At 42.7% G+C, this 12,712-nt stretch overlaps 1 protein-coding gene across 5 annotated transcripts in view; it reads right to left on the reverse strand.

Annotated features, from left to right (window-relative positions):
- Nucleotides 1–517: 517 nt before the first annotated feature.
- Syt1 (synaptotagmin 1) overlaps nucleotides 518–12,712 on the reverse strand; it is a 530,426-nt gene continuing 518,231 nt past the window's right edge. For all 5 annotated transcript variants that reach the window (XM_021173812.2, XM_029482352.2, XM_085843145.1 and 2 more), the window contains 2 exons: nucleotides 5,483–5,616; nucleotides 518–2,039 (listed from right to left, as the gene is read on the reverse strand). In XM_021173812.2, coding sequence (XP_021029471.1) covers nucleotides 1,833–2,039; nucleotides 5,483–5,616 — 341 coding nt within the window. In that variant the 3' untranslated portion in view covers nucleotides 518–1,832. The remainder of the gene's footprint in view (nucleotides 2,040–5,482; nucleotides 5,617–12,712) is intronic.

Genomic DNA, 12,712 nt, shown 5'->3' on the forward strand with positions numbered 1-12,712 from the left:
TCTCTGTGACCTGGAGGTGAAAACAGGCCGCACTCTCAAGTGGGTGAAGAGTCTAGAAGCAGTGTTAGGTAGCAGGCTCACCTTCCTGAAGTGGCTGTCTACCACAGCGGGACAAATGTGGACTAGTGCACAGTGTTGACAAGATGCTGTGTGTTCTCCCCACCCCCCCAGTCTATGTATCTTTCTGTCCTATGCATAGCTGTTCAGTTCTGAATTGGTCCTTAAGAATGAGAACTGTTTGTGCTACACACACGTTGGGCAGTGCAGTAAGAGGGAACGGCAGTATTGTTACAATATCACTACGGAGTAAGTTGGGTGCTAGCCACTGAGGCAACTACGTGTCTAAGCACACAGGGCAGTCACAGTGTTACACAGAGCAGTCCTTAAGACTCATATGGAATGACTAGTGGCTTCATAATAGTGCCATTTACTACAGAATAACATTGAGAACATTTAAAAACTCCTCCTAAGTCAAGCATCTTAGTGTACATAAGAGGTTGCTTCACTTTGCTGGAACTTGTTTTTTTTTTTTTTTTCACCTTTGTTTAAAGGACAAATTAAAACTTAAGTAAAAAGAGCATATAAAAAGATCACTAGCTGTCTGTTTTGGCTTAATCGAAGTGCATTCAGAACTATGGCTAATTGTTATATTTCATCTTTTCATGGGATTACAATACTGTCTGTTTACCACAAAGTAATGTTGTGGAAGAAGCACAGATTGCTGTGTTAAAAATATTCTGCATTCCTTCTAATCTGGTTTTATATAATAAAATATTTTGTTACAAAGTCTCTCGCGCATACCTTTTGGAATCAATATTGGGGTGAAATCTGGACCATAATTCCCAGGTTGCACGTTTTATAGAAATGTGATACTGGAGAGCTATTCGTTTCTGTTTAAGTAGTCAGGCAACATTTCAGAAACAGTGACTTCTCTCAGCTTCTCCTCTCCCACCCTAACCCCGAACAAAGGCATGCACCACACATAAGACTCGTGCACACACTTTCACACTTGCACACGCACACACAGAGAACACCACGGTTATGCTATGCTAGATGCAGTCGTAGGAACTCACTGGCTCCTTCCTGTTCATTGCTTCCTTGACTGGAAGAGTGAAGCCATGATTTTTTTTTAGCTTTGCAGAGACAGACAGACAGATGCTATTCTGGTTTGTGGCTTTGCTTCCTTGAGGTCAGCATGGATGCTGCTCAGAACATGCTATTTGCCTGTGAAGGAATTCTACAAAATTGGGTTCACCCATCAAAGATGTCGTGTGAGCAAATCTTGGTACTCAAAGGATTCAATAGAAAGCTCAGGTTTAAGTTGTCCTTTAAGATGTTGGTTTAACTGTACTAGTGCCTTTCAAATTGATATTTTTGCTGGAATGCAGACGATACTATATTTACCATATAATATATTATCAGTTCTCCTATATCTCAGTCAATTTACATAGTTTAAAATAGAACATCTTATTAAAAACATCTAGATATACACAGATTAGGAAACGCTTACAACATACAAATACACAAACTAGAAATAAATCTTTAGCATACTGGTATATACAACGGTGTGATACGATACATAATTTCAGTCATGCTCTATCTACACATCATATTGCTTAAAAGAAGAGTAGATTTGGAGGGCAGTGGTATGATGAAGGGCATAGGGGCTTTCTACACTTAAATTTGTGCAAATGAAAACAGGATCTGAAGTACCACTGGATTGTATCAGGAATGCATGGCTGGAAACTGAAAGGACCCATATTACTGAGGTATTTACAGATACTGGCTAAAGAGCACTATGTGGGCAGACGCAGCAAGGCTTCTTTTCCCCTTTACTTCTTCACAGCCAGCATGGCATCAACCTCTTCCTCTACCTGCAGAGTGTGCCACTGGGCGATGGGTCGCCGGGGGTTGGCCAGCATGTCTGACCAGTGTCGCAGCTCTGCGCCGGTGCTGTTGTAGCCCACAAAGACTTTGCCGATGGCGTCGTTCTTGCCAATCTTGTCATAGTCCAAAACAGTTACCACCACTTGCACTTTCTGAAAGAGGACACAAGAATGCACCGGGGTCAGCCAGCCCTCTGGGTAAAGCCCTGGGACCCACAGAACTTCCTTGGGAGCTGAGGAACAACGAAGAATCCATTCCTGACCACCAAGACAACAAGACGGGGCTGAGAGCACTGGAGTATGCAGACCTCGGCTGCTTTCCACTGATCTAGATCTCCATTATCATCGTTATTACTGCCACCATCATTGTCACTGACACCTTAATACCTTTCATGCAGGTTGCTGGAGGCAGTGTCTTATGGACCTCAGCTTGGCTTCAAGCTCACCGTGCAGCTGACGACCCTGAACTCCTGATTCTCCTGTTTCTACCTCCCAAGTGTTAATATTATAGGTAGGCGTCATTATGCCTGGGGGTCATGTTCATACCTACACATTGATTTTTATTACATATCATACTATCTAATAATTTTACAAAAGAACTAATTCAGTTATGTTTTCAATAGATTTTATTAATATTTCCATTTTACAGATAAAGATGCTGAAAGCTCATGAAAGTTTTATGACCTGTCTGAGGTCACATAAGGAGTGAAATGTGTTGGTTTCTATGCTGTTAACCACCATGCCAAGCCACTACCTATGGAAGGTTGTGACATGGCTTTACGTGTCTCATCCACAAGTGTTCTGGCATGAGGACCTAGGCCATTCTCTTTGTCCTTATTAAAACTTTTGGGAGTAGTCATGCATTGTGATATCGTTTTAAGAGGTGACAGCCAGCATTTTATGTATAACTAAAGGGATCTGACTTAATCATATAATTGTGGCCACAAAATGAGACAATATAGTAGAAATCTTTTAAAAGGACAATAACTAAAGAAAATATGCTTTTTCTTGAGTATAATTCTCTTAATGAGCATTAGCTAGTATATTATTATTATGCTATTACATAGTATTAATTAGTATATTATTATAGTATAAAAGCTACACTCTCTAAACAGTTCTACTTCCCAGGAAATGAATTTGGTTAGTCAGAATATGTGAAGGTTGTGATTTTTTCCTTTGGAAGATTGTGATTTAGACACTGGATATAAAGATAAAAGATTAAAATAAAGTAGCTATACTGATTTGTGGCCAGCATTAAAAGGAAGAAGACTACATCTGTGAAAGCCAGGCCCCGGTGAAGATACACTGAGCTATGGCATCAGTAGACTTTGACACCAAGGACTGAACTACTCTGTCAGTGATGAGAGACGCCCCTGAGGTACATCTTTGGAACAGCAAAAACAAGGACTTCCTTTTTTTGAAAAGCAATTTTGTTCTTACATTTATCTCTTCATTCTCTGTGGGTGCATGCATGCAGGTACGTGTGCCACGGTGCATATGAGGAGGTCAGAGGACAACCTGCAACAGTTGTTCTTTCTTTCCTTACCACGTGGGTCCCGGGCATCAACCCCCAGATTATGATGATTGACGGCAAGTATCTTTATCCACTTAGCCATCTCACAGGCCCTTCTGTGCGTGGCATTTAGAATGTAGTGAAAACGCAGCACCATGTTCTATCTGCAAACTTGCTATGATGCTGCTATTAAGACAGTTGCCTTTCTGGGCTGCGGTATGGCTCAGGGGTAGTTGCGTCATCCCCCAGTACCATAAGCAAATTACCTATTTACTAGGTAGTGTTTGGGAACGAGGGTAAGTTGGTATTTGTGGCTTTGACTCTCAGATTTTGTCCCAAGCAAATGCACCACGATGCAATAGCTGTGCAGGGGCCAGTATGGGAACATTATATACATGCATAATAGATGCTTTCATATTTAGGACAAACTTGACTATGTTACTGAGGGGTGAGCTGATTAAGGCACCCACTTGGATCTAGTTTGCATGGGTCTCCATAGTTTATTTCTGCATTTTTTTGATGGTGGTAACAAAGGTATTTTCTGCATGCTTTCAGAAATTAGCATAATTTGCTTCCTTCACAAAATGTTTCAGAAGGATTGAAAAAGGCAGAAGACAGACACACAATCTTATAATCTCAGCCTAAGAAAAAAACTAAAACTGTTTTAGCAGGTAGAACACCATTCATTTTAAGGCAGTGGTTCTCAACATGTGGATCATGACCCTCCTGGAGGGAGGGTTGAAAAACCCTTTCACAGTGGTCATACATCTCATGTCCTGCATGGCAGACATTTACATTACGCCTCATAGCAGTGGCAAAATTACAGTCATGAAGTAGCAACAAAAATAATTTTATGGTTGCGGGTCAGCACAACATGAGGAACTGTATTAAGGGTCACAGCATTAGAGTAGTAATGAGAGCCACCGCTTCAGAGAAATACAAAGAAGGGGAAAATAGAGGTCTAGGATAAGAAAGAAAGAAAGAAAGAAAGAAAGAAAGAAAGAAAGGATGGAAGGAAGGAAGGAAGAAAGAAAGAAAGAAAGAAAGAAAGAAGGAAAGAAGGAAAGAAAGAAAGAAAGAAAGAAAGAAAGAAAGAAAGGAAGAAAGGAAGGAAGAAAGGAAGGAAGAAAGAAAGAAGGAAGGAAGAGAGAAAAAGAAAGAAAGAAAGAAAGAAAGAAAGAAAGAAAGAAAGAGAAAGGAAGGAAGGAAGGAAGGAAAGAAGGGAGAGAGGGAGGGAGGAAGGGAGGGAGGAAGGAAGGAAGGAAGGAAGGAAGGAAGGAAGGAAGGAAGGGAGGGAGGAAGGAAGGAAGGGAAAGAAAGGTTTGTAGGAGCAGAAGAGGCAGGATGCAGCCAGTGAGTGCTTGCTGGCTACTCCCAAACCCAATCTGCTTCATGTCAGGCTCAGGCTCTCTCCTCTAAAATGCTGCCCCAAATAGAAAATTTTATTTTGTTTTTAATATGCCTCCCTTTCAATATATTTGTACTTTCTGAAATTTATAGTTGAAATGTATTTTTATCTGTACAGGATTATAGCCCAAAGGAGTAAGTTTACAAGGTTTTTTTTTTTTTTTTTTTTTTTTTTTTTTTTTTTTTTTTTTTCCATCTCAATACCTTGCTTTGTATTGTTTTGTGGGATTAAAAAACAAAATGCCAGGAGGTGTTAGTTTTCATAGGAATAAGGTCTTAGAACTCAAAAAGTTCACTGAGCAGACATTGCAAAATAAATTACGGTAGAAAACTGATGTCTCAAGGATATGCCAGAAGATCTAAAGTGCTCACAAGCTAAGACTACTGAGCAAGGGACTAGGGACAGGGAAACCATACTGGTGACTTACTTAGCTGTTGAAAATAAATCCATACATATAATTTTCTAGCATGTAAGGATGTGTATGAGCTAGTGATGTAAACACAATGGGCCGACGTGAGAAGGAGGGATCCTGGCTATTTTTGCCCTATAGAAGTGGATTTCTTATTGTAGCCTGGGAACGAACAGGCAAGTTCATTCTCACTGAGGTTTTGGATTCCATAGACAAATCTGAAGGTGTGAGACTGAGTGGAGGGACACACTCGTGCCCGCCGTTACCTGGATTTGCTCGAACGGAACTTCAAAGCTGAAGGACTCATTGTAGTAGGGGTTAAGCGTGTTCTTCTTAATCGTTGTCTTTTTCTTCTTCAGTCTCTTGCCGTTCTGCATCAGGTGAATCTTTACATAGGGATCTGAAAGACAGACACAGGGACTTTAGGAGCTCAGACACGTGTTTTATCTTCTCTGAAATATTCTATTACGGGTTGTTTACTGTGTGTGTGGTGGTATGTACACCGCAGTGCATGCATGTGTGGAGATCAAAGGACAGCGAGTGGGAACTGTCCTCTTCATCTCCCGTGTGTGTCCTTGGGATCAGACTCAGGTCATTAGGTTTGGCGGCAGGTACTTTCATTGTCTGAACCTTCTTGTTCTCCAGAGCCATGTTTTAGATCATGCATTAGCTCAGAAAAGGAATGAGCCCCAACAGGTAAGTGATTACATAGCTTCTATGTAATATGTTATAAGCCATCAAACATCTTTTATTGAGAGGCTTTTAAGTAGACTTTCTGGCAGGCTTATTGCCATGTTAGCTGAATTTCCTGTTAACATTTGGGAGAGAACAACAGTGGAATGCTGGGAAGCCAGCTTTTTGGGGGAAGAGGGTGGCGGGGGGTTGGGGGTGGGAGGGGGAGTCCTGACATACAGCATTTGCAGATTTCTGTGGTGCAAGTGTGCTCACCATGGCCCATTTTAAGTCACCCGCAGACTAACAACTGGCTTGTAAAGTCTTTGGGAATTTAGCAGTTGGCTTTTGTGAGCTGGCAGAGGGCTTGGCCATAGCTTGCTAATGCATGGGAATAAAGCTGACAGGGAGAGGACGGAGGGGCTGCTTCATTTATTTGGTTATTCATCAACATAGCCAACACTGGAGTGGCCAGTCTGTATCGGGCCCTCTTATCACTGACAGGAGCAGCCCTGAGCACAGCAGATCTTCTCTGTTTTCACAATGGGATCTTGGATGTGTGGGGTAATAGATATTAAGTTTTTGGAGATAGGAGACTCCTGTAAGTTAGAAGTTGATGAACACTTCTAACTTCTAATTAGTGCCAGGGAGAAGCTGAGCCAAGATCTACTAGAAACCAGCAGCGAGGGGAGAGTACGCCACAATAAAGCAGGAACAGGCTCAGAAGACATCTCTGTTGTGGGGCTGAGATGGGAGGGCTGAGGAAGAGAAGCCAGTGATTGCTCACACTGGAGTTCTCTGGGGTGTGTGTGTGTGTGTGTGTGTGTGTGTGTGTGTGTTTGAGAGAAAGGCAGAGAGCAAGAGTGAGTGTGAGAGACAGACAGAGACAAAGAGGTCATACTAAGCCTTCCTAGGTTGCAATAGCTTCCTTCAAGAGTGAACAAGGAATAGGGAAGAGGCTGATCCCCATGGAGGTGAAGAGAAAAGGGATGGGAAGATGCTCGGAGCATTTTCTCTCAAGCCTCATTAGGCAAAGGTAACATAATAAGCTAGATCTTGGAGGGGTGAGGCAGTGACCACTTACAGCTTTCATTACTAATGGACGAATGGCATACCTTCACCTCACAAGAAACCATCACGTTTGAAAGGAAAAGAAAAATCTCTTTGCTGTTTTTCTTAAGCAAAGTCCATTTCATATATAATGTAAGTTCATTATAGAAAACTACCAGAAGGCGATGATAAAAAGAAAAAAAAATTAGTATCATCTAAAATAACGACTGCTAAGCCTTTCAATTTTTTTCTCTCACCTTTCAGAACTTGAGTTGGGAGAAATATTACGGGCGATCTAAAGCCCACATAGTTTTAGAGAGCTGTAGATGAAAAGGTTGGTTGTATCTACCTCTCTCTGTACCCCAGTGGAATATAACTCCTCAAGGACAGAAACTATATCTGCTATAGTCGCTACTATATTTTACTGAAACAGTCTGATGCATAATAAAACACGGAGGAGCGGGTAATTGTGCATGCTAAGGATTTATTCTGCCACCAAGCTACATTGGTGCCCCCCAGGCTCCCAACCCCTGTGTTTTTGTTTTGTTTTTTGTTTTTTCCATTGAATGGACAAGTAGGAGATAGTCAGGGCCTCATGTGGTCGGTTCTTCCTCTTAGCCCTATCTTCTCCCTGTGGCCCCAAAGCTAGGCATTTGCATGTATGGAGATTGGGGATTTTTTTTCCCCCAGTGCTGTACTCAGTCATGAGATCATGGTTTTGGTCCTACAATCGGAAGTCCTAGGTGGCTTCTTCATCTTCTCCTGTCTTTTTCACAGCTCCCAGGCTGTCCTGATTCCAGTACTCTCTGTTTTCCTCACTGCCCTGAAGTCTTGTCTTGAATTCTGGGCGCCATGCAGGTGGCTCCAATCCCTCCCTTATCTCATTAGTGACTTCGGTGAGATTAAGCCTTGTTTGGTTCTCCGACTCCTTGCTGAGACCTCTAAATAGGAAGACAGCCATGGGTGGGTGAGTAACACATAGGCTTTGAGGACACAGATTTTTTTTTTTTTTAAAGCAAAAGTTACCTCTCCTGCAAAGCAGGCTTCTGAATGATTACGGTTAGTTCTGTTTTAGGGGCTATCTGCAGAGCAAAGCAAGTCCTTGTCAGCTCCGAGTCTTGGTGGCTGAAGACTCCTGGTCTTGTGCCATGAGATACGATTGTATGGAAATGATACAAAGGCTGTAATGGGACTTAATAATGTGGCTTTCCTGAGCTCTGCAGCTAGACTCTAGGCGTGGAGTGTGGGGAATTATGTAAGCACTGAGACTGGGCGGCCCCCTCAGGCACTCTCTGTCCCTGTGGCTTATGAGTCCCTCCAGTTGCCAGCAACAAGCACTCAAGGATCTCTCTCCCTCTTCTGAATCCTGACAACCTTTCTTCCACACCATCTGATATCTGGCAGACACCCAAAGAAGCACAGGATAGACCATGCCTTCTGTTTGTTTAATCTATATTGAAGAGTACTAGTCTATTTCTTTTAAAATGCTGGTATGAAGAAACATCTTTTTGTCTGGTCTCTAACTTCTAATGCTTTCTAATGTCTGGCTGCCACTTAAACAAGAAAGATAGACTGGGGACCAGCATCAGGACCCGATGACCTGAATCCTAATCCTAAAACCACAGAAAGATGGAATGAGAGGAGTGATGACTGCATAGAGATGTCCTCAGATGTCCACGTGTGCACCATGGTGCAGCTGTGTCTGTACGCACAAGTGTATAACATACACACACACACACACACACACACACACACACACACACACACACACAATATAGAGAAGGACTCTGCTCCATGGCCTGGTTGTCTGGGTTACTATCAGGTCTCTCCTTTGGTCTTAGCCTCTCTGTCATTGGAAATCATCTCATGGCTGCCCTTTATTTTTTGTTGGACATCACATTAGCTGAACTTTGTCTGTCCTCTCTCATAATAGCTATTCTGACTTAGACGTTTTGCGGGACACTCTAGTGAGACCACTTTCAAGCTTACACGTCGACCAGCCTTTTTAATGAACCAAATTAAACGTTGTGTTCCTACTCTTCACAATTATGGTAGGCAGGATAATAACTCTTCCAAAATCATAACATTCTAATCTCGAGAACCTATGAATATGTTGTGTGCAAAGGGAACAAGGTGAATGTTATTAAGGCAGAGACTTTCAAATGTGGTCAGCTCTGTGTTTCCAGAAGGGCCTAGCTACTCATCTCACATAAGTCCTTAAATGCAGAGGACCTTTCTTGGCTGTGATCAGGGAACAGAAGAAGAGCCAGGCATATGCCGATGTAGGTTATTCTGTTTGTTTATTTTTGAGACAAGCTGACCTGGAACTCACTCTGTAGCTCAGGCTAGCCTCCAACTTCTGCCACAGCCTCTCAAATGCTGGGATTGCAAGAGTCAACTACCACGCCTTGCTCTGAAGAAGAAAAGGACCAGAAGCTCAAGTATATGGATGACTGCTAGAAAAAAAATCTTTAAATGACAAAATATATATATATTTTTTTCTCAAGAACCCAAATCCAGGTGTGCTTTCGTGAAACTGCTGCCGTTTGTGGTATACCAGGCTGGAAGTTTTGTGTAGTGTTGATTGTAAACCAACTGAAACCAGACTAATTTGGATCTTGGTTTTGCTTCTCATAGTTGTGTGGTCTTGCAGAAGTTATTTAACTTATTTTTTTTTCCTATCATGGTCCTTTCAGTTATGAACTAGGGGAAATGATAATAGCTAATTATAGAGTTATAAAGGTCAAACACATGAAAAGTCTTCAATATGAGGTTGGCAAATGCCATTCTTATGATGCTTTGGCACGAGCAATGCTAAGGCAGCCTCTATGAACCAGATTTGCCCCCACCCCTATCCCTCAGCTCACCTTGCTGACCTGCAGCCCACACCTAGCAAGCAGGAAAAAAAATCTCCTTTGCTACAGAAGTTAGACTGTCAGGTCCTAAGCCACCCTTCCCCCAACATAGCCATGCTGCTGACACTGTCCTAAACAGGACTCTGGCCAGGTAAACACAAGGATTATTATTGGGTAAATAAGCCTAAAGGTTTCTGTTTACTAGAAAAGCAGATCTCTTAAGGCAGTTCTGTTTACCAGGAACTTTCCCTAATCTTCCAGGACCCTTCCTTAACCTTCCCTCAAAAGGTCAACTACATCTGCCAAGGGTACCTAGTTCTGGATCAATCTGGACAGCCTGTATCAATTCAGACCCCCACCCTGCTAACTGACATGCACCAATTTCTTGCTTTCCACTATTTTTCTTTTCTCTCTGCACCCCCACTCCCCATAAATGGTCTTGGCAGTTTGAACCCTCCAATATATTTTTATTTCTGCCTACAGAAAGGTCTGGTTTAGTAGTGTCACTGTCCCACTGCTTATAGAGAAAAGGTCTCCTAGTGCCATGCCTTCTCTAAGCAAAGGGTTGCCTCATGAAGAGTTCCATCACACATGCAATCAAAGGAAGAATATCACTGCTTTAGGAAGTGGTCTTGAAGAGTAAGACAGGAAACTAACTTAGCATCTTGCAAGGTTTTCTCCCATTCTTGAAATAAATGTCTCAAGTGACGCAGAGCAGGGAAGGTGAGGTCAGAGTCCTCAACAGGATGTCATGGCTGTCGGCCTTGGACAGCAGGAGTCACAACTCTGAGTTATCAAGCCTTTGGAGATCCTGAAGCCGCCTAGAACGTTGGCACATTTAGGCATATTATCTATCAGCGATTTAGTAATCCTTTCCTTGTGTGACTAGAGTTGAGGAAATAGAGAGGCCTTTCTCAGTATTGGAATGTATTGTCTGGGATGAAGTGATGACCTTTGTTGGCAGGTCTCATATCTGTGTTCCTTTTCCTGTTAAGGTTTGTTACGGAGAGAAAAATTTCATTCTTCCTTCTCATTTCCACTTAGCTACAGCATCGTCTTTCCTGCCCACTCACCGTTTCCCTACCCTCTCTCTTCCCTCCTTCCCTTCCTCTCTTCTTTCCTCTTTCTTTCCTTCCTCCCCCCTTCTTCCTTCCATCCCTCCCTTTGATTCATTAGTTCTTTCTTTTTCCCCCTCTTCACCCCCATTTCTCATCCAGAGTGAGAAACTAGAAATCATTATGTTAAGGGCTACCCAATCATTTTTTGAACCCTGTACCCAGGCAGTGATGACTTGGAACAATGAACTCTGTCAGTTAGAGGAGCAGAGAGGCTCTTCTGCTGGTGATGAGCAGCTCCATTTTCGTAGCTGTTTTCAATAATGCAGGTCTTGTGGGATAATGTTTACAACTGCTTGGCCAGCCTTCGCCTTGGAGGATCTCTATGGATGTCAAGGCATTTCTGCAACTCTGTCACCCGAGCATCCCCTTCTGAGTATGTCACAGGATGCACAGCGTGGGGTCCAGTGCTCACACTCAAGTATGATTAAAAGAATGATTCCATATACGAATACATTCTCATATTCATATAGGTTTTCCAATAGCCGGTTTCTTTCTAACTGATCTGGCCCTGGTGTTCTCGTATCCACGTCTAGGTAGGATGAGCTGTCACCTCCATGGTGTCTCAGGCGCTGTATTCATTCCCACTCCCCATCTCTCACCACTCATTCTAAGTACAGAGCTTGCAGACAGGTTCTCCTAGTGTAGTCTGGCTGACCTGGGACTCCCTATGCAGATCAGACAGAAATCCACCTACTTTGACTTCCAGAGTGCTGGCCTTAAAGGCTCATACTGCCACATCCAGGCCATCCCTGCCTTTTGGTCATGTCCCTGCTGTTCTGGTCACTGTCTTTCCTTTTCTAGGCTCCTGAGTCATGCTGTTCAAAAAGTCTTGCTTGATTTGAAGAGCTTGTCTTTGGTGGGTGGGGAGGGTGTTGGTGATACGGCAACATCTGCAGCAAGCATCAGAAGGCAGCTCAGCAACTCTCTCTTACCGATGATTCTCAGGATCTGATATTCTCTCCTCTACTCCATCTCATTTATCAGATGATACTTTCTTCTTTTCGTTCCTCTGCTCTGAAACCTTCACTGATTTATTTTATGAGATGGCTACCTATTACTTTATTATTATTATTATTACTATGACTACTGTTACTATTATATTAACACATTGGATGAGATCTTTTCCCCCTGTGCCTCTCTTCTCAGATGTTATACAAAGTAACCCGATCTTCCCAGTGTCACTGCCAGCTCTGCCAGCTCTGCCAACTGGAGTTCCTGAGCATAGTACCCAGGACCTGAATACATTGTTTGTACTAACACTGTCACCAACGCAGGTTCTGCACGCTAAGCTATCACCCCAGAAGCACGTAAACTTTGAGCTAAATAGAAAGCGCCTGCTCCTTGAAGATTTCTGTGAGTGTTCATTTCTAGAGAATGGACGTGAGTGCCTTCTCAATCAGCAGCTTTAAGCAACTCCTCTTTGCTGTCCATCCACCTTTTCTTCTTTCCTTTTCCTTTTCCTTTTCCTTTTCCTTTTCCTTTTCCGTTTCCGTTTCCTTTTCCTTTTTCTCTTCTCTTCTCTTCTCTTCTCTTCTCTTCTCTTCTCTTCTCTTCTCTTCTCTTCTCTTCTCTTCTCTGCTCTGCTCTGCTCTGCTCTGCTCTGCTCTGCTCTGCTCTGCTCTGCTCTGCTCTGCTCTTTTCTTCTTTTCTTTTCTCTTCTGGTATTGGAGGATTTCTGTGACACTTGAATAACATAAGAACAATCTTCTTTTGGGAAAACGTGTGTTTGAGAAAAACCGTGTATCTTCAGTGATGAACTCTGGGAAGACCAAGTACTGGCTAGATTGGAATGCCCCCATTA

Source organism: Mus caroli, unplaced genomic scaffold (genome assembly GCF_978045245.1).
Source record: "Mus caroli unplaced genomic scaffold, Mus_caroli_1 scaffold_9, whole genome shotgun sequence".
Lineage (NCBI taxonomy): Eukaryota > Metazoa > Chordata > Mammalia > Rodentia > Muridae > Mus > Mus caroli.